Genomic DNA, 25,207 nt, shown 5'->3' with positions numbered 1-25,207 from the left:
GCAGAAAGCATTCTGAATACATAAACCTTCAACCAGTCCCTATTTTAGTGTCTACCTCTTCAGTCCTACTTCCCAAGGTAGAGGAAGGCACCAGTTCCTGAAACTTTTAGGGATTCTCTGATGTAAGTTGGGTTGTTTGTTTTGTTTTTCTACTGCTGACTCAGGATTCTGTTTTCTTGGGGCTACCATGTTATTTACTACTTGTCCATCTGCTTTCCAACTTCTAACTTTTTGCTGCTTTTATCTCCTCTCTTCCCATTCTTTTAGATTTATGCCTTAAAACAAAAATCTTTGCTGTCGTTTAATGGAATTTCAGGAGGCAGTGGAAGTAGATGCATGTGCTCAATCTACCATCTTTACCCAAGCAGCATATATTTTTACCCTGTGATGCTGTGTTTCGTATTGGTAATTTATATCCATACCTGACCTGAGGAGGTGTGGCATATAGCACCATGGTCACCATCACTGGCTCTAAAGACAAGCAGACTTGATTTCGTGTCCTGATTCCAACACATCGGAGATGGATGACTTTTAGCAACTGAACCCCTATATCTCATTTTCTTCACCTGTAAAATTAGCATAGTGGGAACATCTGTCTGCTTCAAAGTGTGTAAGAATAAAGTAAGAGAATGCAAGTGGAGCCGTGAGCACAGTGCCTGACATTTGGTAAATGATATTTATTGTTAATGGTTAGTGTTTGGCATAAGGTGATTGGAAGTGATTTGTGCTAGCATTCGCTGCGTTAGTAGGTTTCATTCATATTTTCAGATGTTGTGAGATAGCATGTTTATATTCTAATTGTATACAAACTTCAACATTAGCAAATACTTAAATTCACTGTCTGATAACTGTTAATTTTACAGATAAGGAGCGAAGATTCTGTAGCTAGTAAATAATAGCTATTCAAGGTTTAGGGGCTTTTAATGTTTATTTATTGTATCCTATCCTTAAGTGCTTTTCTTGGGATGTATGATTGTTACCCTGGATTCCAGCATATGTTCAGGCTAGAATAAGGGAAAATGTGATGGTGCGGTTTTTATTGCTGACTTTTTTTTTTTTTTTTTTAAGATTTTTTATTTATTTATTAGACAGAGATAGAGACAGCCAGCGAGAGAGGGAACACAAGCAGGGGGAGTGGGAGAGGAAGAAGCAGGCTCACAGCTGAGGAGCCTGACGTGGGGCTCGATCCCATAACGCCGGGATCACGCCCTGGGCTGAAGGCAGACGCTTAACCGCTGTGCCACCCAGGCGCCCCTATTGCTGACTTTTTAAAATTCAGGCCATGAACTCCACGGGGGGGCGGGTTGTGTCTAATACTTGTAATGAACAGTTTGGACACGGTACATCAGAAAACACGTGGCCATGTGTATATATTTGGTTTGAATGTATAATGTGAAATAGTAAAGGACCATAGCAGATTTGAGTTTTGTAAACTTAAAATGGAGCATAGAAAGAAATGCGGATAATTGAGAAAATGTTAATCCACAAGCAGATTTTGTAGAGGGATACGATCTTAGAATTTTGCTCCTCAATTAGGTTAGTGTTCTTCCTGCTATCACTGAATTTCATTTTTTAACTGCTTTATCACTGCTCTTTGAAGTTCTTCCACCAAGTAAGTTAGCATTTCAGTTACAGTGTGTTCAGTAGTTTACAGGTGGGCAAACTTGGGCCTAGATTTGGAAGGAAGAACGAGTGTAGGAATGTGAACTTTTAGGGACGCCTGGGTGGCTTGGTTGGTTGAGCATCTGCCTTTGGCTCAGGTCATGATCCTGGGGTCCTGGGATCAAGGGCCGCATCAGGCTCCTTGCTCGGCAGGGAGCCTGCTTCTCCCTCTGTCTGCTCTGCCTGCCACTCCTTCTGCTTATACACTCGCTCGCTCTCTCTCTCTGACAAGTAAATAAATAGAATATTAAAAAAAAAAAAAAGAATGAACTTTTTCCCTTCTGCTTTGCTTGACTAAGCGTATCTCTTTACCTACAAGATCAGGCGCCAGAGCGTGTTGTAGATAGGACAGAAAGGAAATCAGCTAGACATTTTAACCTGTTAAAGGTCAAATGGTAAATATTTTAAACTTTGTGAGTTCTGTGGTCTGTCAACTCTCTTTGCAGTGTGAAGGCGGCCATAGACAATATGTAAACCAGTGCAGCTTTGCGCTGTTAGCAGCCAAAACTCTTAGCTGCTAGGGGATGAGTACCTTGGTCCTAAAGTTGAGATCTGGGTCGTTCACCACAACATCCGCCATAGTCCTCTTGAATCCTCACTCCTCCCTATCTACCATGCCATTTCTCTGCTGTCTTTCATAGTTAAATGCCTCAATAAAGTGGTTTATTTTCATTTCCTTTCCCTGGTGATCTCTCTCTTTTTTTTTTTTTTAAGATTTTATTTATTTATTTGACAGAGGCAGCGAGAGAGGGAACACAAGCAGGGGGAGTGGGAGAGGGAGAAGCAGACTTCCTGCTGAGCAGGGAGCCCGATGCGGGGCCCATTCCCAGGACCCTGGGATCATGATCTGAGCCGAAGGCAGACGCTTAACAACTGAGCCACCCAGGCGCCCCTCTCTGGTGATCTCTTGAACCCACTCCAGTTAAGTTTATATCCCCAGCGATCCTCTGAAACTGCTCTTGTCAGGGTTAACACTGACTTGTCTCACCCTATCTACAGCACTCGACACGGTATTTGTTATTGTAACCACCTTGCAGACCTTCCAGAACACTAACTTCCTAATTTGCCTTCTCTCCACCGTTTCTATTCCACTTATCTTCTCTTCAGATTCTTTTGCATGTTCTTTGTATTTCTTTTTTTTTTTTATGGAACACTTCACGAATTTGCATGTCATCCTTGCGCAGGGGCCATGCTAATCTTCTCTGTATCGTTCCAATTTTAGTATATGTGCTGCCGAAGCGAGCACTGTTCTTTGTATTTCTAACCTGAAACTTACAGTACCCGAGGCTTCAGTCCTCAGTTTTTTTGTTTTTTTTTTTGTTTTTTTTTACTGGATCTCCGGCTTAAAATTCTCCAGTGACTTCCTGTCTTGCTCAGAGTAAAAGCCACAGTCCTGGTTGCCGACAAGGTTCTGTACAGTCTGGTCCTCATTACAGCTCTGATCTCGTCTTTTATGACTCTTTCCTCCTTCACTGCATTCCATCTACACTGGCCTCCTTGCTTCCTCAAACAAATTAGACATGCTGCCTCAGGGCCTTTGCACTGTCTCCTCTGTCTGGAATGCTCTCCCTTAGATTTTCAAGTGTTTCACTCCCTCTCCTTCAGGTCTCTGCTTAATGGCATTTTTTTCAGTGAGACCTTTCCCAGCTCCTTTGTACGTTATAGGATATTTCAACTTGTGAAAATCCAGCAAATTGTATACTTAAGATACGTCATTTTTCCAGTTATGTTTCAAGAACGTATTTTTTTATTATACCCTCTCCAGCACTCCATAATCCCCTTCTTTATTTTTCTTAATGGCACTTACTATACTTATCCTTATTTATTTTGTTAATTATCTGTCTCCCTTCATTTAGTATATGCTTAGTGAGGATAGGGATTTCATCTATTATGTTCACTGTAGTATCTTAGTACCTAGAAGACTTCCTGGCACTCAGTGTCCATTAAATAATAGAGTGGAGAAGTTTTTAACTAGTAATGGGAACTGTAAGAGTAAGCTAACGAGAAAAAGCTAAGCTTGCCAGATGAGATTAGTACCCCAACTAAGATAGGGGATTATGAATTTGCAGTGCCTGGATGTGGGCCTTTTTCTCTAGCAGTGCTCTGCTGTCCAGAGGCAGGCTCGGAGAAGGTGGAGAGGTGGGTTCATCCAGGGCTGGGGGTTGCCACATGGCTGAGGTGAAATGACAGGGTCAGGGAAGGATTGAAATAATGCACGAGGCATCTAAGCTGGATCAGGAGGAAAAGGCAGGAAGGAGCTGAGGGACAGAAGTAAATAGAGGGGTCAGTGCTGCTGAGGTCCACCGCAAGAGTGGGAGCAGCAGAGCAGTAGCCCTGAAGACCTCTGGATGCCCCAAACATCTTTCCTCCACTTTCTGTGTAGGTAAAAGTTCCTGTTCTGCAAAACAAAATCATTCATTTTGTTTTCTGGAGAGAGAAATATCACCAATGTGTGGCCTTTCGGGCTCTTAGCACAAGAGATGGTATATTAGAGTTTATTGGTTTCGCAGCTAAGTATGTATGGCATGGTCTGACAAGGACCACATCTGACCTACTACCACAGCTTACTCTCCCCCAATTTATATGTTACTTAGGAGGAAAGAAACTCGCTAAGTGCAAATACGTTCATGATACCAGGAGACTGAAGACTAATTTTTATGGGACAGTGTGGAAACATGGAGACTACTGCTGCATGTGATACAGCAATGGGAGTTTATAAGATGCTTTTCTTCCCAAAATTCAAATTGCATTGCCTCTGACTATTTGAGCTGATGGGAGAGAAGCAATACATAGATAATTTAAAATAATAAAAATATTGCAAAAAACAGTTTTAAGAAATGTGGTAGATTAAGAATTAGAAAAGAAGGGGCGCCTGGGTGGCACAGCGGTTGGGCATTTGCCTTCGGCTCAGGGCGTGATCCCGGCGTTATGGGATCGGGCCCCACATCGGGCTCTTCTGCTATGAGCCTGCTTCTTCCTCTCCCACTCCCCCTGCTTGTGTTCCCTCTCTCGCTGGCTGTCTCTATCTCTGTTGAATAAATAAATAAAATCTTTAAAAAAAAAAAAAAAAAAGAATTAGAAAAGAAAATGTAGGAAATGATCAAATGAATTGCTCATCCCAATATTAGTAAAATTGAGCTTTTATATAACTCCAGTGTACTTCTGAGTAAAATTTAATAGGCTTACTATTGCATCTTTATATCAACTAAAATTTTATACTCAGTGTTCATAATAACCATTGTTTTCATTGGTCTCAAGCAAATGACAATCTTTACTGAATGCAAAAGTAAAAGTGCAAATAAGATCTTAAACCTACTAAATCTAAAAAAATTATTAATAAGATATTGTTACTAGCTTAGTGAAACAATGCTTGCTATTAGTTGAAGGAAAAGGCATTGAGTTTAACATCTTATTTTTCCTCTTTAAGCTAACCTTCACTTCTGTTAGCAAGCACTCTACTAAACTTTGTTCTAGATAATACAGATCAGAATACCATTTATTCTTCCTGATTCATGTCTAAAAAGATGGTAAAGTAAGCATATTTTTAATACTCATGTTGGGACTCTTAAGATAAATGTGTTTTCATGTTTATGAGGAACTGATGTTCTGTTGACAAATAATTTTAAGAGTAAATGGGTGCCGGGAATCAGATACCTAGGAATCAGAGAATGCATACCATGAACGTTTGGAAGGATTTTCATACACAGGTACCTCTTGGTGGTGGGGTCCCTGGCACAGGAGAGTTTCAAGTATAACGGGAAAGAACACTGGTAATGAGTATATTCTGTAAGGCAGTGCCAGGCATCGTGTACAGAGGTGCTTTCCAAAACAAGCTCCATACCAAATCATGTGGGAAACTTCTATTTTTTTTTTTAATTTTTTTTACATGGGACCTTTTAAATAAAAAATCTACTGAATTAGAATTGCTGTGGATGGAGCCCAGGAATCCATTTTTTAAAAGCATCCAGGTGATTTCATTGGTCCAGGATCTGCTTTGGGTAACCAGTAAGTGAGTTTACCTTAAGGTCCCTTCCAAATCTGAAATTCTGGACTGATTGAGGAATAAGAGTCAAAACTGAAAACAAAAGCAATTTTAGGTGCATTTGTAAAATGATAACATTGTTAAAGGTCACCAGATGTGACAGAAACTTCAAGAGTTGCCAACTTGCCAGAGTCAAGTTTGGTAGTTAGACTACTGGAGGTGACTGGAAAGCCTGCTACAGGAGAAGTGATTGAAAGAATTAGAGGTATTTAGCCTTGAGAAGACCTAACAGTGGGAGTCTTGAGTGCTGTTCTTAAAAACTAAAAGTGTATTGTCAAAGAATTGTCCAGGCACACAGATTAGGATAAAGGTTTGGAAGCTAAGAAAGATTCCTTCTTGAACTTGCTCACAGCTCCTGTGACCAAGGTGGGCTGGGTCGCAGACAGGACCCTTCACTGGAAACGAGTAAGAATCTGAACGTGGGTACTCTGTAGCAGAAATTGCCACAAGGAAAGAAGGTTTCTATCATTATCTTTTTCTCTCTTCCTGAAAGACTACTTGAATGCAAGTGTTATCTCACACGTTTTTCTGTCCCACATAGAATCTTTACAAAGAAGGGGCTGAATAAATGACAGCTGAATTGGAGGTGGAAAAATTATTGACTTTCTGGACAATACCTGTTGTATAGGCCCCAGAAAAATAATTCCCATTCTGTTTGCTGGAGGTGTGCACATTCACAGACGCTTACTCAGTGACTACAGAGGAGCCGACACTGGTAGCTGAGTGATACAGAAGGGAATGCAGTCACGGTACCTATCCTTAAGAGGCTTACAGTCTAGCAAGGGAGGCAGACATTACCTTATTTCATCAGTATTTACATATTATATAAACTGCTGTGGGGTGACGTGCAGGTAGCTGTGAGAACTTGAAATAGAGGAACCCTGACCTGTTGGGCTGGGGAGGAAGCAGGGAGGGCTCCCTGATGAAGTGACACATCTAGTGAGATTGGATGAATAGCAATTGGCCAGGTAAAAGAATGGGGAGACTTTGAAAAAGTGTTAAAGCATGTGTTTAAAGAAGAAAGAAAGCCAGTGTGACCCAAGTGTGTTGAGCACGGAAGAGCAAGAAAACCTGCAGTCCTTTCAGAAACTCCTGTTTTATTCTCACACTTTAGTCATAAGAAAGAGCACATCCTGACATCTGCTGGCTAATGTATATACTGCAGTTGCAAATTACACAAGAACAACCATCATTAACCTATTTCCTTGAAGTCTACAGTAAGAAATTAAAATAAAGCACCAGGCCTTTTCCCTGCCCTGCATTATGGACATCACACAGGAGATGGCACAGTTGTGACTTATAGGCTACGTGTGCGAACTCATAGGTGGTGCTACTTGCCTACTTTTGTACAAGTTCACAAACATGTAGAAATCATGTATATAAAAGTTGAATAGACTTGTTGCTGAGATGTAAAAACATTACAAAATCACTTTATTAAACAATATCTGATGAAATGTTTTATGAAACACTGTCAAACTGTTATCTTCACAAAGAAGACAGCTGGCTTTAATGCAGTAAGTATTCTCCTAAGGCTAAAGATGTGCTTTAAGCATGTCTGATAATTTTCATCTTTTTCTCAGCCACATTAGTAATAGTATCTTCATTTTCCACTTATGTCTATAAAGGACAAAAATGCAGAAAAAATACCACATAAGCAGCTGTACTGACAATGATGCTGCATTTCAAACTTGCACTGGCAGCTGCCTCGACATGCTGTCGTTTGAAATGTTCGTTAATCATCTGGCTTTAAAAGGGTAAACTTGGTGAACAAAGGGTGAATTAGAGACATCAATATGTAACATAAAATGGGTAGTTGGAGGGTGAAGATTGATGTGTTAGGAAGGCGCACTAGCATTAGTAGTTAAAAGTCCTAGGTTATAGTTTCAGTTCTGCTCTTAATTATGTGACTATATGAGTCAGATTTTTTTTTACTTGAAACACCCAAATCCAGTTTGAGTAGATTTACAGAGAAAAATAACTCATTGAAAGGATTATAGATGATTTAGCATCACCCGGAGGCCTGGAGAATCAGGCTCAGAGACTAGGCAACTGGAACATCACCCTTTGTTACTTGGTCACTCCACACAACCTGGTGCAGTGAAGATACCACCGTCTCTGCTGAGGATTAGATGCCACCACTTAACCAAAGCCACAGTCCCGGAATCCTGCACTCTCGTGACAGCCAATGTTGCCCTAAGAACGTCATCTTGCTGTTTGCCATGGTCATCAAAGAGAATAATGCCAAGTCTCCACTTCGCTGTCTCTGGCTCCCAATTCATAGTCCAGGGAATATTTAATTTGTATTATCAGGGTCATGGGGAGAAGCAGAGAAAATACCTGGATCTCAGCTTTTATAGTGAAAGGCATGCTCTGATTCCCACCCAATAAGCTTGAAGTTGGGGAATTCCCAAATGTAGGAAGGGAGTTCAGAGAACTGGGCAGCCAAAAAGAACACATCTACTACATTGGCCCTGGGCAAATCACAGCCTTACTGTTCTGTAAAGTGAGGTAAATAAAGTTCACATGGCTGAGATGTATGTTTACTTAATCATTTTACAATAAATATCAGCTATGCCGGGCTGCAAAGGTGAGCAAGTCCTCTCTAGTCCAATGGAGGAGAGAAGTCAGTAGACCAGCAAGTGGTAGGACAGAGGCATACACGAAAGAGGTGCAGGCAGAAAGATGGGAGAGCTCAATGGCAGTTTACAGACGTTCTCTTATTTAAGTACTTCAATTTAAAATCACATTTTCCATGGAACAAGTGAGGCTTGCGCCATTAATGGGAAAGGCAGACAGCATGCTCTTGTAGAGAGCTCCTGTTGCACTCTTGAAAGGCTTAGCCATTCTATAGAAGCAGCAAAACAGTGTTGGCTGGCACAAATCTAGAAAGCCAGGCTTTTGATTGCTTATTGACATATATCTAGACTGCCAGTTTCATACAATGGGACACTTTTCAAAGGATTAAACATGTCATAGCTTTGCCAGTCATCAATAAGATAAATCATCCAGCTCATTGTAGTGTGAACCACCCCTATTCTGATCTGACCTAAGTCAGAGTAGTCTTTCTACTATATCTGGCTACTGTGTGTACAGCTTTGTGTCTTTGCTCAAAAGAAATCGTTGGCTTTAGGCTTGGGGTGTTTTTTGTTTTGTTTTGTTTCAATTTATAAAGGAAAGCAGCTGCTTGGCAACTTGGACCTCATCCAGAATCTGTAATGCCAAATTCATCATATGGTAATAACAGATGGAATTCATTTTTACAGAATACTTTCTATAAAACCAGGACAGAGGTCAATGGGACCATGAGAGTCAGCTATTAAAAACCTCAATCCACTGTAAAAGTTTTGTTTTCACAGTATTCTCAAGTTAGATTTCTGTAGCTGACATTCTCTTCTAAAATCCAGGGGTCTATGGGGCACCTGGGTGGCTCAATCTGTTAGACGTTTGACTCCTGATACCAGCTCAGGTGTTGATCTCAGGGTTGTCAGTTCAAGCCCTGCATTAAAAAATTAATTAATTAAAATCCAAGGGTCTATATCCAACTGCCTTTTTGACCATTTCATTTGGGTGACCCAGGTATCTTAAATTTAACAAGTCCGAAATTGATTTCTTCATCGCCTACCTCCAAATATGTTCCTCTTAACAATAGTTAACCATTTAAATAAATAGCACCTCCATGGGCCCAATCAGTGAACTAAGCTAGACTAGGAATCCCCCTAATCACACATCAAACTGGCTTGACTCTACCTCAAAAAAGTATCTCAAATCCACTTCTCTTTGTCTTCACTACCGATAACCCAGTCCAAACCTTAACCAATCTGCTTAACCCTGCTTCCACTCTTATTTTTATCTATTATCCACACAGTAGCTGGCATAGTTTTTTAAAGAGGCATCAAACCAACCTCCACCACTTCAGTAGTGGCTTCCTTTTACATAAAATTTTAAAATCCTTATCATGACCTACTAAGTGCTGCATGATCCGGCACCTAACCTATCTCTCTAACTTCACTTACACTGTTCTCCCTTAACACAATAAGCTGCAAACTGGACATCCTCAGTTTACCCAAAGAGCAATCTTCTCTCCTCTACCCTGCCTTGCCTCACCAACGCCACCCAAAAGCCTTCACTCAGGCTTTCCCTGCCGCTCTTCCATCTGGCTCACTCCTTACCTTCCTCTGAGAAATATTCCCTGACCAACCTCACCTTGCCCCATAATTTAAAATCAGGGTTCCTTCGGTGAACTTACCATGATTTTAAATACACATTTATTTAAATGCTATGTGATCAATGACTACCTTATCCACTCAAGAATTAACTTTAGGAGGACAGGAGCCTGTGACAGTTTTGTTCATTTCTGTGCGCATGATAATTAACACCGGCAGCAACAATACCTATGCAACATTTACTGTGTGCCAGGCATTGTGTTAAACACTATACACGTAATAACTTAATATATACTCCCAATATATTGCCTGGGCCATAGCCGGTGGTCAGTTTGTTGAATGTGCTCCAGCGTGCACACGCACAAGTTGCTCACCACCTATTGAAGCAGCCCATTACCCTGACAGATAACTCTGGTGATTGGAAGAATCTTCCTGGTACTGACCCCAGCGTACCTCCCTGCAATTTCCGCCCACTGATTCTATTTCTGCCCTTCTGGGGCCACGCACTAGAAGCCGTAATCGTCCTTCCACAAGCTCGACTTGGCAGCATCCGAAGCGTCTCCCTGGCGTTTCCCTCTCGCTTCGCTCCCCGACCCCTCCCCGCAGAGACTCCGGACTCCTTTTTCTATGCGGTGGTCTGGGAGCGTCACCCCGGCCGCCGGCCCGGCTCCCGGCATCCCCCGCCTCGCGCGTCACGTGACGGCGCCCGCCCGCAAGAGCCCCGCAGCTGTCCGCCTCCGGGCGGGGCTCGCGGCGCGTCCGCCCGCCTCCTGGCCGCGCGCCGCAATATTCGCGGCGCAGCGCGGCTAGGCAGCGGCTCAGCTCCGGCTCCGCCTCCGCCTCCCACGGCCCGGACTGCTGTGGGCGAGCGCCCTGGAGAGCCCCCGGAAAGGTAAGAGGCGGCCGGCTCGCGGAGGCTGAGGGCGGTTATTCCGCTCGCGTCCCCGGGATGCCCGGGGCCCCGAGCAGGGGACGGCCCGGGCGCCTGGAGGCTGCCTCTCGGGGACCTAGGGCGCTTCCCGAGGCGACGCGCCGAGGAGGCGCCTCTCGGTCCCGGCTGGGGCTGAGCACCTGGTCCTGGCGGGACCGGGAGGGGGTGCCCTCAGGCCGCGCGCAGCCCGGCGCTCCCGCGCTCCGCGGTCACCTGGAGGCTCTGCCGCGCCGGAGGAGAGCCGTGCCTCGTTTTCCCAGCCTGATAAAACGACCCAGCCGGGAAAGTGATCTCCGCGGTTGCCTTCACCCTTGAGGTTTTACGAGTGTGTAAGTGAAGTCGAAGAGGAAGAAGCAGATTCCTGGGGTGGGAAGAGCCCTCACCGAGGAAGGCAGGGGCGTCTAGGGCCGGGCACCCACTATTAAGTGTCCTCTGTATTCTGTGCAAATCGCAAGTCTCTCAGAGTCAGTTTCTCCGTCTTTAAAGTAAAGGTGGTAACACCTGCCCTGCCTCCCTCTTAGGACTACAGTGGAGAACAGGTGGGAAAGCCCTTTGAAGAGCCGGAACGCTGGAGTCAGTTAGACCTGGGTTCAAGTCCTAGTTCTGCCAGTTACCAGCTATGTGACCTTGAGCCAGACAAAACCCTCATCTGTTAAAAGTAGATAATAATAGTACTTAGCTCATGAGGTTGCTGTAAAGTTCAGTGCAAAGGGCTTAGCGCAGTGTCCGGCACGGAAGTGTTCAATTATTAATATAAATACTGTTCAATTTAGTGAACTAGAGAGTGCTTCACATGAGGGGTGTTTAGAATAATCACACTTCAGTTTGTATATATTTAGTCCTAAAAAGAGTACTGTTTCAGTTTCCTAAGAAAGAGGCCAAGTGAGATCTTTTCCCCTTTTCTCTTTCTGGGCCCCCTTTGCCTTCTCATTTACAACTGGCATGTGAACCTGTTGTTCCTACCAAATGAGTCAGGCAGGATGGGAACATTCATGTACTGGAGCAGATGGGTATCAGATTCTCTCTGAGGGGAAAGAAAAGTGCCAGGCATGTGCTGCCACCAAAAAAAGCACAGTACAGTGATTGACTGTTAGAGTAGGAAGATGCCTGGGAAACTGTCTTATCCAGCTGTCTCCTTTTGCACATGGAGAAACTGGACCCAGAATGAGGACAGGACTTTAATTCTCAGTACCCAACAGAATGTTGGCACTGGGTGGTAGAAAGAACACATACTGTTAACCAGATGCTGTGCTTTCCCTGAGTTCTAAGTTAATTCATTTACTTAACAAGTATTTATGGAGACCTACTGTGTGCTTGTACACCTACTAGGAGCTAGAAGAGAAATCTATTTATCTCCCTCTGCTTGTTCTCAGTACATTTTATAATAACAATAAGTTCTGTCTCCCAGTGAGCTTTCCTCTTAGCAGCTGGCCCCAAGGGACAGAAGCGCACAGAGATGTCTGAATTATTTCATGATCGGTCAAGGCGGTCCCTGAGCCCTCGTTGAAGCCTCTAGAAACTGAAGAAAATGCTGCTTTGTCAGGGCTTTTAGGAAAGGATTTCCTTCTGGCCTGGAGCACTTGGATTTCTTTGTCTTTCTGGTTTCAGGCCTCTTATTGTTTTTAGATTTCTGAAAAGAGCCACCCTCGCCACAGTGCCTTCCTTTTGGTTTCCATGGTTATCAGATGAATTGTTTTTATGATAGCACAAGTAGCTGTTAAGTAATACATGGTCAAGCAGTCACCAGTTCACTGTGGGTTTCTGTTTCCAGTGGTGGTCCTCTGTTTTGTTTTGTTTTTCATTCATACTATTCCTTCCTCCTTTTTCCCTCCTTCATTCTTTCCTTTAACAAACATGTATTGGTGCCAGGGTCAAGAGGAGTGGGACTAAATAGAAACAGATAAAAACAAAAATAGGGTTTAGGGAACTCAGAATCTTTAGGGGGATAGTCTGAGGACATTACCACATGCAAGGGCAGATCTGGGCCTCTGATAAAGGTATAGATTAGGAACCAGGGACAGCTTTCAGAGGCGGGAGGGAGGGTCCTGGCCAACCAAGAAGACATCACATAGTAGGGATGCCTGGGTGGCTCCATCAATTAAGCGACTGACTCATGATCTCTGCTCAAGTCTTGATCTCAGGGTCGTAAGTTCAAGCGTCATGTTGGTCTCCACGCTGAGCATGGAGACTACTTTTAAAAAGAGAGAGAGAGAGAGAAGATATCGCTTATTAAGATGCTCTTCAAGAAAGATGTAAAAAAACAAGTTCCTTTTACATGTCTCAGTCACATAGTAGTAATAGGTGGCACAAGAATCATTTGTTCTTTCAGTTTGCCTTAATGAATGAACCTTCTCTTAAGTAACCTATCATGGGCTTTGTTTGAAATGCCTAATTTCTCTCATTACCCTCCTTCTGTTAGCTTAGTGATGTATTACTTTCCTACTCATACACATAGTATTGTGTATGTAAAGGTAGATAATAAATAGAGCTATTTGGTTAAGATTTTGTCTATTTCAGATGTTTAACCTGTGTGTCTCATTTTACCAGTTGGGTTCTGATGCAGTCAAAAATTTCTTTACTTTTCCAAGTAATCTCCCAAGTCCTTTAATGCCCTTGTTGGTGAGAATTCCGATGTCTCCCACTTCCAAGCTCCCTGGGGGCTCAAACAATCCGAAGAAGTCAGGCTGACTTCCACTCTCCAGAGGAGAGAGAACTCCAGAGTCTGAGCAGGGCACCCACATTGTTATTTCTGACACAGCTATATGGTATCACTATTGAAGAGCTGTCCTGCACGCTCCAAGGATGTGTGGTCACTGCTGCTCAACGCCCGTATTGGACCAGGTTCCTGCCAGCTTGATCCCATGCTTGGATTCCAAGGTTAGAGCCTTTTTAGTTTGTGCTCACATGCTTAGCCGTTCTCCCTTAAAGCATTGCATTCTGGGCAGTGTGTTGAGCATGTCACCAGGCTGGTTTCCCCCAGTCCTCTAGTGAGTTCTCTTTAAGGGGATTGGGGGCCCTTTTGTGCTAGCAGCCTTGGTCAGGGTCACCACAGACCATTCAGGAGATCACCCTATTTTCAAACGTTTTGTCAATTTGGAGGCTCAGTGTGTTCTTAATCCTAACCCAAGGCATTTTGGCAAATTGGTTTTACTTCCTCTCCAGGAATTCTGCCTACTAAGGATTCTCAAATGGCAGATAGCTACCCTAGGACTTTGGGTGCCTACTCAACTTTTCATATAGAAGAGGGGTCCTCTGGTGACTTTTGGCAAAGCAAATGTCTGTTCCCAGGAGACCTTTTCTCCACCTGTAATCCCAGGAAAAATAGGCATTATTGCAAATTTAAATGGCATGTACTCTGTTAGGGAATTAGAGGCAAGATTTTAATTAAGAAATGAAGTACTCTCAACTTTTCTAAGAATCAAACAGTAATCAGTATGCTTATTTCATTGTCTTTATTTAAGACTTTATTTGAGAGAGAGAGCGCGTGCATAAGCGCTCAGATTTTAAGAGAGCGTAGGCGCCCCCCTCCCCCGCACAAGTGGGGGGAGGGGCAGAGAGAGAAGATTCCCCGATGAGCAGGGCTGATCCCAGGACCCCGGAATCATGATCTGAACTGAAGGCAGACGCTCGACTGACTGAGCCACTCAGGCGCCCCTCATTGTCTTTATTTTAAACTTTAAAAATATGAGATATAACAGTGCACGCAGGGAAACCCCACAAACGTATATATAGTTTAACAATTCTAAGGGAAATATACATGGAACCACCACCCACGTAAAGAAGTGGAACATTGCCAATTCTCAGTAGCACCCCTTCCAAGTCATAACCTCCTCCCCAGAAGAAGCTACTGCCTTGATTGACGTGATAATCATTTGTTTCTCTTTGTAGTTTTGTCACCTATATTTGCATCCCTAAGCAGTATAATTTTACTAGTTTTTTAACTTCATACATAGAATCATACTGTGTGCGTTTTGTGTTCGCTTCTTTTGCTTTGTTTGTGTGCTGCATCCATGAGGTTACCACACTTACTTTCATTGCTAACGATGTTTCATGATATATGTCACAATATATTTATTCGTCCTGTAGCTTACAGATACTTGTATTGCTTATAGTTTCTGACTACCAAGAACAGTGCAGCCAAGAACATCCTTAGACATTTTCTGTTGTGTTTGTGAAGCTTCCTTAGGTGATATGTGTCAGAGTGGAATTGCTTTGCTAGATAATGCCAGTTTTCTAAGTGATTGTACCCATTTACTTTCCTACCAGCAGCATGTCAGAGTTCTATTTGCTTTACATCCTTGCAAATACTCAGTATTGTCCATTTAAAATTTTTAAACTCTTCTTGTGGGTCTATAATAATATCTTTTGTGGTTTTACTTTTCTTTTCCTTGGTTACTACTAATGTTGAGCACTTTTTAATTGCTTAATTGGTTAGCCTCTTTTGTGAATTGTCTATTCAAGTCTTTTGCCTGTTTTTCAGTTTTTCTTGTTGATTTGTTGAAATTCTTTATATATTTTGGTTATTAGTCCCTTGTCAGTTATGTTTTAAGAGTATCTTCTACTCTGTGACTCTCTTTTCACCCTCCTAAATAGTTATACCTTAGATCCTATTCTGTAGAGGCAGGGCCTGAAATGGGGATTCTTATTCAAGTAGTATATTGGGAAAGGTGCTCAGGAAAGGGAGAATGAGGGAAGCAGGATGGGGGGGGGGGGAGATTGGTATAACCAGGTGAAGTGGCAGTTTTCCAGAGAAGGGACATTCGTGCATTGTTACCAGCTGACACTCTTATCAGGAGGGTGGGTGTACTGGCTAGTAGAAACTCTGGTTAGGTACTAATAGTATTCTCTACATTCCATTGAGATACATTCTTTTGTTAAGTTCATGCCACCCAGATACAGCTCCAGGATTCTGGTTGGTCACAATTTCTGGGAAAATTTACAAGAGGAGTGTTAGTGGAACAAACTACAATCCCTGCTGCCACAGCCAGTGCAAAAATGTAACTAATGCCCATTACCTTCCTCATCTACCACCCGTTCTAGTTTCCTCTCCTTTGTCCCTTGAATGTTTGGAGAATTCAGTGACAAAGCCATCTGGTTCTGGAAGTTTGTTGTCTTTTGTTATGTCATTTTTGACCACAGATTCAATGTTTTTAATGGTTCTAACACAATTTTAAGTTTTTCCTCCTTTAGTTTTACTCAGTGATATTTTTCCAGCAATTGGTCCCTTTAAAGTTTTCACATTTATTTATATAAAATTGTTTATAATATTTCCTTGTTATTGTAATGTCTGTGACACCTGTAGTGATGTGCCCCTTTTCGCTCCAGTTTCATTTTTACATTTTCTCCCTTTTACTCTTCCTTAGTTTCAGTAGAGTTTCCTTTCAAAGAGCCAACTTTTGTCTTCATTGATATTCTCCATAGTAAGTTGGTTTTCTATTTCATTAAGTTCTTTTTTTTTTTTTAAAAGATTTTATTTATTTATTTGACAGAGATAGAGACAGCCAGCAAGGGAGAGAACACAAGCAGAGGGAGTGGGAGAGGAAGAAGCAGGCTCATAGCGGAAGAGCCTGATGTGGGGCGATCCCACAACGCCGGGATCACGCCCTGAGCCGAAGGCAGACGCTTAACCGCTGTGCCACCCAGGCGCCCCTCTATTTCATTAAGTTCTGCTCTTTTATTTTTTTCATTCTACTTTCCTTGGAAATATTTTGTTGTTGTTGTTTTCTGGAACTTGTTGAGATTGATGCTTAGTTCATTCATTTGTATCTTTTTTTTTTTAAGATTTTATTTATTTACTTGAGAGAGAGAGAGCGCAAGCGCGTGCATGAGCAGGGAGAGCGGGAGGCAGAGGGAGAAGCAGGCCCCCTGCTGAGCAGGGTTCCTGTTGTGTGGCTCCATCCCAGGACCCTGGGATCATGACCTGAGCTGAAGGCAGACGCTTAACTGACTGAACCACCCAAGTGCCCCTCATTTGTATCCTTTTTGATTCTTTCCATTTAAGGCTGCACATTTTCCTCCAACTACTGCTTAGTAGGTGCTCACAACTTTTGATATGTGGTATTTTAGCCATTTATTTCTAAATATTTTCTAATTTCCATTGTGATTTCCCCTTTGACTCATAGGTATCTTAGAAATGTGTTTCTTATTTTTAAAAGATATGAATATTTTCTGGTTATCTTTTATTAACTGATTATAGTTCATGAACTTCTTCTATATAATTTTAATCTCTTGAGATTTGTTGAAATTTTTGTTAGGGCTCTGTTTATGGTCCATTTTTATAAATGTTACATGTGTGCTTGAAAGTAATATGACTTCTGCAGTTGCGGGATTCAGTGTTCTGTATTCCATTAGGTCAGATTTATTAACTCAAATCTTGTTTATCCTTTTTGGTTTATTTTTGCCTATTCTAGCTATTAAAAAAGAGAAATGTGTTAAAATATCCAGCTATGATTATGAATTTGCCTCTTTCACCTTTTACTTTATGGCTTTCTATCTTTGAGCCATATTATCAAGTGTATACAAATATAAACTTATTACATTTTCCTCGTGAATTAACCTTTTATCATTATAAGGTTGCCCTTTTTATCTCTAATTAAAGAATGGTGGGTTTTTGGTTGGTTGGTTGATTTGGGGGGCGGGGGAGGCCTTAAACTCTATTTTATCTGATACCAGTGTACCTACAGCATCTGTTTTTGGTTAATCTATGCAAGGTATATCTTCTCCCATCCATTTCTTTTCATTCTTTCTGTGCTGTGTGTTTTAGATATGTCTTTTATAAATAGCATGTGGGTTTTGGTTTTTTATCACCTGTTTTTGTCTAATTGGAAAATTTAGTCCGTATTTACTTAATATCACCACTGATGTACTTCAGATTAAATCTGTCTTAATGTTGTACCCTTTTAATGTATTTGTCCTGCTAGTACTCCATTTTGTTTTAGCTCTTTCCTCCCTTTGGGATATTTTTAGTCATTTGCTCTTTTTCCTTCTGGTTTGGACATTATGCACTAGCTCTTCTTTAATGGTTACCCTTGAAATTTTAATTAACCAAAGTTGATAAATTATGGAGGTGATAAATATCCCTACTCTTCTTTTGGACAGTATGGGGACCTTAGACCACTTGATCTCTTCTTTATCCCATCCCACTTAGTGGTAGACTAGTTTGTCAGCTTTGATTAGAGTCATTTAAGGACCTCGTGTCAGTGTCTGCATTGATGGCCAGGGAGCAGGGCAGTGGGCTCGGCTGTGAGCTCCACTCCCTCTGTGGTCTCCGTGTTCCCTAAGTCACAACAGAAAACCCTAAATTATTGCCTGTAATTAATTTTTTCTAAGAAATTGGAGGATTGGTTCGAATGCTTTACAATGAAAGAAAGGAATTTAGGGACAGGAAAAGGTCCTAGGAGAGAAGGAATTCATCACCATCTATTGTGTGTTTACTATGCGTCAAGCACAATGTTAAGTGATTTTCAGCCATTCTCTCATTTCAGCCTCACAACAACTCCCTAAGGTATTATTATCTCCACTTTTATAGATAAGCTGAGACACAGGATGGTCTAACCATTGAATGTGTAATTTGGGGTGTAAAGTAACAATCACTTGGTGTGGAATTGCCTCAAGCTGAGAGCGATTAAGAAGAAATGTGGGAGCCATGTGTGGTCGTGTGGGAGGTAGTGAGAACGGCCCTAATCAGGTGTTCCCTCCACAGACCGTGCCTGGGAGGAGGCCGAGTACTCTCATGCTCTAATGCATAATAATTGCAGGATTAGATTCATCCTTATTTCATGATCTGTGAGCTTATGTGTCTGTATGGTGAGGTTAGAAGGTCCTCCTCCATCATTTCACAAGTTCAGGAACCCCAGAAGCTCAGGAAGGGAACTAGGAGGCAGGCTGTTGGAGCGGAAAGAACAGAGGCTCCGAACTCAGTCCAGGTTAGGAACCACAGTCCCACTTACTAACTAAACAAAAAGCAGAGTAACTTTATTCCTGGGATTGGGGATAGGAAGACCACTGCCTCTTAAGTTGTTATGATTGCTCATTGAGATGACTTATAAAAAGGCACCTGGCATTTAGTAAGCCCTCAACACACCGTTCCCTGCCCCCTCAAGGTCACCCAGTTGATTAGAATCAGGACTAGAACCCAGGTTTTGGGATTCCCGAACCAGTGCACTCTGTAGGTGAACCGCCATGGATGGGCAGGGCGTTGAAGGAGGAAGAGAGGGCCGTCACTGCTCCCGACAACACTCAGCAGCAAGCGTGCATCAGAACACAGCCTTCTGGTCTATGCCGTCAAATTTCAGAGCTAAAATAAGAAACAGCTGGTTATTTTTCAGGCTGAGGAGAGCTGAGGCTTGAAGAAATGATGAAAAGCCCAGCTGAGATTTTTTGTCATCTTCAAAGTTTTAAATTTTGTCTCATTTCCAGTAGTATGTGCATAGGTATGTAGGGCAATAGTAGGGCTCTTTTTTGGTTTACAGTATTTTAGTCTGTACTTCCAAACTAAAATCTACAAAACTCTAGAGAAATTTACTTTGATTTGAAGAAAGATCTAAAATTAACCTGTTACAGTTGCTTTGTTAATTCAGTTTGTAGTTATTTACACGGGTTTTTAGTATGCTTCGTAACATGGAAGGATGTATGTTTTTTCCCTTCATTGATTCTAGATAGAGTTCTGAGCTGTCCTAGAATCCCCCCCACCCCTTTGTTTTTAAGCAAAATTCCTGCCACTTTGATACTGATACGGCCTCCCCTAGGTAGGAAGTACGTGCATTTTCTTCAGTAAACAGTGAAGAACATGGGAGCTGATTGTATAATGTACACAGCAGAGTTGTGAAGTCCCCTGCCCTCAAGATTAGCCAGTGAGGGAGAGGCAGAACCCGAACTAAAAGCCTATTGAGTCCCTTTTATCTGCGTCCTCTCATTATGGGGTAGGGCCTTTTATGCTGGGACTCAAGGCAGTTCCCCACTGCCCGCAAAATTAATGAGAGCTCTGTGAACTGATCCAGCTGGCCTTTCTTCCTGACCCTTTCAGACTCCTGGAGCTTCTGCCACACTGAGCTTCTTACTGTGTCCTCAGCCTGGCTAGAGGTTTCTTACCCTGTGGCTTTGCTGACAATCTTTCTTCTGCCTGCAGTCCCCTTTTCTGGATTCTCTGGATGCCCCAGCCCTACCCATATCAGAGTACAGCTCAGAGGCCAGCTCGTCCATGAAGCTTGGCCTAATGGTTAAAAACCTAGTCTTTGGGGTCAGACCTGATTCACAGGGGGATTCTGCTGCTCTCTAGCAGAATAATTTGGGTAAGTCATTAGTCACATTAGTTTCTCCCAAACTTAGTTTCTTCATTTGTAAAATGAAGACAGTGATACTTTAGATTATAGCTTCTCAAACATATGTATACACGAGATCCCTGGTGATCTTGTTAAAATGCCAGTTGATCCAGTAGGTATGGGGTGGTGCCCAAGTGTTGGCATTTCTAATTGGCTCCTAGGGCCTAGGAACAGCATTCTGAGTTGCAAAGCTTTGGAGGGATTTTGAGAGAATAGAGTGAAATAATGCATGAAAAGTGCTCAATATGGTGTCTTTTCAAATATTCACACTGAGTAAGTGGTAGCTGCTGCTGTTTTGTTGCCTTCTATTATTACTGGCTGAATTCCCTACCTGGAGATCACATTCATATTCTTCAAACAAAGGCTTTCCTCCTATGGCACTGAGCACTTTTTCACTTACATTGGTTTTGTGGTTTGGGGTTTTGGGGGGGGGGGGGGGTAAAGATATCTTTGTCTCCTACCAGACTTGAGGATAGGGTCTTTATCTTGTTCCTGATTGCCTCAACAGTGCTTTACCACACAGTCTTTCGTGTAGTAAGTATGGACTACATACTCAGGTTTCATTTCTTTTTTTATTCCACAAGGATCTGTGTCACAGTAGGAATTCAATGGCTAATCGTTTAAATAGTCTCAGCTATTCTAACATACCAGATAGTGATGATGGTGATTATTCATTCATTTGGTAGATGTTTATTGAGCACCTGCCATGGACGAGGCAGAGTTCTAGGCATAATACAAAGCAATGGTAGGAAGTTTCTGCCTTTACAGGACTTGCTCAGGGAAGGTAGACAATAAATCAAGAAAAGCGTAGTATTTATAAAAAGATAAGCTCCTTGAGGGCAGAGAATGTGTATAATTCATCGCAGTGCATTTCCTCATAGTGGGTGTTCAGACCCTGTATCACCTGGTCACTCTGCATCTGCATACACTGTCTAACTTCTCACATAGGTGGTCCTTATGGTGTAACTGGGCACCCCTCATGTCCCTCCCACCCGCCCCACAAATCCACTCACACAAACCTAAGTGAACTGTACAGATGTCGCTAGCTAGTCCTGACCCCACCTTGCCTGCCCATCATGATGCTCAGCAAACTGGCCAGTAGACCCATTTTCTCAAACGCAGTGGGAGTCTAGACAGCACAACAAAGCAAAGCTTCACTTCCAGTGCCTCACGTTGACCAGAGTCCTCTAAGGGTATTCACTCCCGATTTCTCGTTTGCAGAATCCTTTCCATATCATGCCCTTTAGATGTTGGCCTGGCAAGGACTTGGTCGGTCATCAGACTTCTCTCTCTTTCTCTCTAGTGATCTCATCCCATCCCATGACTTCAAATGTCATTCAGGTCTCTGTTCAGATGTCACTTTCTCAGAGACCTTCCTTGACGCCCCTGTCTAAAATGGCACACACACGCATGCATACCCCTTCGCCTGCTTTATTTTCTCCTTGTAGCATTTGTTACTATTTTTTCAATTTATTGTCTGTCTCTAAAGATAGGACTTAGTCTTGTTCACTGCTTGTCAGTACTTAGAACAATGCCTAGTGCGATAATAAGCAATATATGAATATTTGTTGAATAAATGATTAATTTTCTTTGGAAATTCTCAAAGTCCTCATGAAGTGTAGCAGGGCAGCCATCATGAGCCTGTTTACAGATGAGAAAATAGGTTCAGAGAGGTTAAAGGATTTGCTCAAGTCACAAGGCTGGGAAGCAGTAGAGCTTGCTTGTTGAGAGCCAAGTCTTATGGGACTCACATCCCAAGAGGGTGGCCTCTGCCCCACCCACTGAGGCTGGGGACACCCGGTGGCCCAGAGGGTTAGGAGAGTCCACACAGAAGCCCTGAGTTCTCACAGTCTTGGGAACACACGAAGGGAACAGCTTGAGGCCTACCTCAGGACCTGCTCCCTCCCATCCCAAACAGGTTCCCACTGTTGTTTCTCCAGCTCTTTACAGGCTCACACTCCAGGTGCACAAGCCCTAGGGGACATTTGTTACTTTTAATTCCATAGCTCAGAGGTCCCATTGGCAAAAAGGAAGGGCAAAACTTGAATACTTTTTTTGTGTGTGTGTGTGTGTTACCTGGTTATAGAAATCCCTGTTGCTGCATGGATCCCCATGGATTAGTGTAAAGATACAGTAAATAAAGCCAAATGGAACAACAGGGAGTGCGACAGCTGAATAAAAGGAAATCCTCTTTGAGTTCAGAGGGGTCCTAAGGGTAGAATTGTCAGCCTCATTCTAGATTCAGCCCATGGGGTGTTGCTAGAGGTGGGGGTGTAGCCAAGTTTGGAGGAAGGCAAGTGCTGAAGGGTGGAAAATCCTCTGCTGGCATATCTTCCTTCCCTTGACAGGACTGCCTCAAGACCCTTAGCTTTCCACTATGGGGTGGGCTTCTTGGAATCCTAAGAAAACTGAAGCTCCAGTAGTTTCTGTGCCAGGCTCCCTCCCAAATCCTCTGGAGGCCCTCACATAATCCTCTGGAGCATTTGTTACTATTTGCCCCAAATCCTCTGGAGGCCCTCACATAATCCTGAAGGAAAGAAACTGTCATTTAATATTTGCTAAGTTGTGAGTTTCTGCTTTCACTGTTCTACCTGACCTACCTCTCGTGGATGGATCTCCTTGAACTAGAGCTCTGATCAGGCCACTCCCTTCCTGCGGAACCTACAGTGGACAGAATACAAGCTTCCATGTTTGGCTTCCAAGGCCTATACCAACATGCAACATGTATAAGAGAGCAGAACTCCAGTAGCTCCAGGGGAACAGAACAGAGACCAACTGAAGAAGTAACTAAGAGCTAGATTTTGGCTCGGTTTTGGGAAGTACGCTAGTTAGCTGCAGAGTCCCATGGAAAGGGCATCTCACAGGGTCCAGGAGCTTCCTACTAGGGCCCTTTAGAGTTTCACATGCTCTATCAGTCCAGAAGGACTAGGTAATACTGTAGTGACAGTCCCTAAATTCGTAGTGCCTTAACCCAAAACAAAGGACTATGTTTTATGTGCGTCTGTTTTGGGTTAGCATGAGGACTCTGCTTATCCTCCCAGAGTAGCCGTGGTCTCAAATGTTGCGAGTTGCTATGCCAGAGAAAAACAGAGCTCTGGATGATCTTGCATAGGCAGTTAAGTCTCTAGTCCAGAAGTAGCACACACCTCTTCTGCTCAAAACTCATTGATTAATACTAGCCATGTGGCCCACCCAACCACTGGAGGGGTCAGTGCAATCCTATCAAGTACCCAGGAGGGGAAACTGGGAATAGTTGGTAAAAGGCACTAATTCCCAACGCAGTGTACACTGGAACTTTTCATGGTTGCAGAAATCCTCTGAGGTAGTATCAGGGTCTCCAATGTGTATCTGAGGAAACTGAAGACTAGAGCCTTAAGGTCTAGGTCTTCTGACTTTAAGATGATACAGGGAGGGCCATATCACTGAGAGTGTTGAAAGCTGAGGAGATCAGTTTATTGAGAATGCTGCATCAAAGTGGGGAATGGGGGCCCTTTTCACGCAGTCACGAGGGAGCTTGGTAAGCATGCAGATAATTGGAGATCTGAGGTGGGGCTAGGAGCAAGCCCTGGATGATTCTGAAGTAGAGGACCAAGAGCCGTGCTTTAAGAACCACTGTTAGGGGAAGTCTCTACAAGGCTGGTTTAAAAATATTCTTTCCTCTTGGCGCCTCGGTGGCACAGCGGTTAGGCATCTGCCTTCGGCTCAGGGCGTGATCCCGGCGTTATGGGATCGAGTCCCACATCAGGCTCCTCCGCTATGAGTCTGCTTCTTCCTCTCCCACTCCCCCTGCTTGTGTTCCCTCTCTCGCTGGCTGTCTCTATCTCTGTCAAATAAATAAATAAAATCTTAAAAAAATATATTCTTTCCTCTTGAGCTCTGTAAGCTGCAGTAGTGCTCAATTCGTGCTATCCCAGGTTGTCCATTTCCTATCAATTTTTTCTCATCCCAGTGTCCCCCACACTCCATTAGAGCTATATTTGCAAAACAACTGAAGAATAAAAGAGATTTTTATTCTTTAATCTTTTATTCACGGTAGAACTGTAAGAATTTCTACACGGGAGTTTCTGTATGGGTGCAGGAATCCCAGGACCCTGGGATCATGACATGGGCCGAAGTCAGGCGCTTAACCACCTGAGCCACCCAGACACCACAAACATAAGTTTGTGAAAATGAATTATCTAAAAATTGGGGGGGGGCATGATGGACATTCACCTCCGCCTATTCATTTACTTAAAAACACTTAGTAAACATGTACTTTGTGCAGGTATTAAATGATGTGTCTGGTTCTTGCAAGATTCTCTGTAATTCAGTTGTGATGGCCCAGTGTATTCTTTATTGATGGACTGCTATGGCAACTGGGAAACTCATCTGGGACAGAAATTGGCAGTGCTGGGTGCTGTGGGATGTCGCATGGGGCATACAATAGGTTGACTGGGTTGAACACTGTTACATAGTGAGCAAGGTTCAAGTCAGCAGTGAGGCAAGATGTAGTTAATCAGGATTGGTAGTTGTGATTTGGGTAGTTGTGATTTGGGTCTCTTATAACCTCTTGAGAATTGGAATAGTGACCATTATTAGCAATAGGTCCCAGAGAAGGCCCTACTAGGCAGAACTACAAAAGGCCATATGGAAGACTCACCTGGAAGGCTGATACACTCTCAAACAGCTTTCAGAATTGTCCCTTGTAGAAAGAAAGAACGTCATAGATAAGGCATGTCAGAAAGTACACATTATATGGGGCTCCTAGGAAGAACAGCATACAGTTATAGTCAGAGAAGCTAATAAATTGGAAAGTGGGAAGTAGAGACAAAACAAGGAGCCTTCTTAGGCTCCATAAGTCAAAGCTCTTAATAATCAAAAGGTCCTCCTTAAGAGCTTACCCTGCGGGAAGAGGTGCTTTGGTGGTTGATAATTTGTATTTTCATATAGGAACTTGTTTTGTTTTTTGTTTTTTTAGAGAGGGAGAGGGGCAGAGGGAGAGGGAAAGAGAGAATCTTAAGCAGGCTCCATAGCCAGCACAGAGCCCGACACAGGGCTCAATCTCACAACCCTGAGATCATGACCTGAGCTGAAGTCAAGAGTCAGATAC

General features: G+C 43.0%; 1 protein-coding gene and 1 non-coding gene across 5 annotated transcripts in view; one reads left to right on the top strand and one right to left on the bottom strand.

Annotated features, from left to right (window-relative positions):
• Positions 1–2,801: 2,801 nt before the first annotated feature.
• LOC117803234 lies at positions 2,802–2,908 on the bottom strand. Its single transcript, XR_004626923.1, has one exon. It is a non-coding gene; the product is annotated as a U6 spliceosomal RNA (small nuclear RNA).
• Positions 2,909–10,310: 7,402 nt separating this feature from the next.
• FBXO10 (F-box protein 10) overlaps positions 10,311–25,207 on the top strand; it is a 51,379-nt gene continuing 36,482 nt past the window's right edge. The window contains exons 1-2 of one of the 4 annotated variants that reach the window (XM_034664130.1): positions 10,311–10,759; positions 13,557–13,675. In XM_034664130.1, coding sequence (XP_034520021.1) covers positions 13,601–13,675 — 75 coding nt within the window. In that variant the 5' untranslated portion in view covers positions 10,311–10,759; positions 13,557–13,600. Of the gene's footprint in view, positions 10,760–10,822; positions 11,128–13,556; positions 13,676–25,207 lie in introns of those variants that run through there. The other 3 variants (XM_034664131.1, XM_034664132.1, XM_002914942.4) reach the window with 3 other exon arrangements.

Source organism: Ailuropoda melanoleuca, chromosome 7 (genome assembly GCF_002007445.2).
Source record: "Ailuropoda melanoleuca isolate Jingjing chromosome 7, ASM200744v2, whole genome shotgun sequence".
NCBI classification, from domain to species: Eukaryota; Metazoa; Chordata; class Mammalia; order Carnivora; family Ursidae; genus Ailuropoda; species Ailuropoda melanoleuca.
The sequence above is the reverse complement of the archived record's forward strand: the minus strand, read 5'-3'. Positions and strand labels throughout refer to the sequence as shown.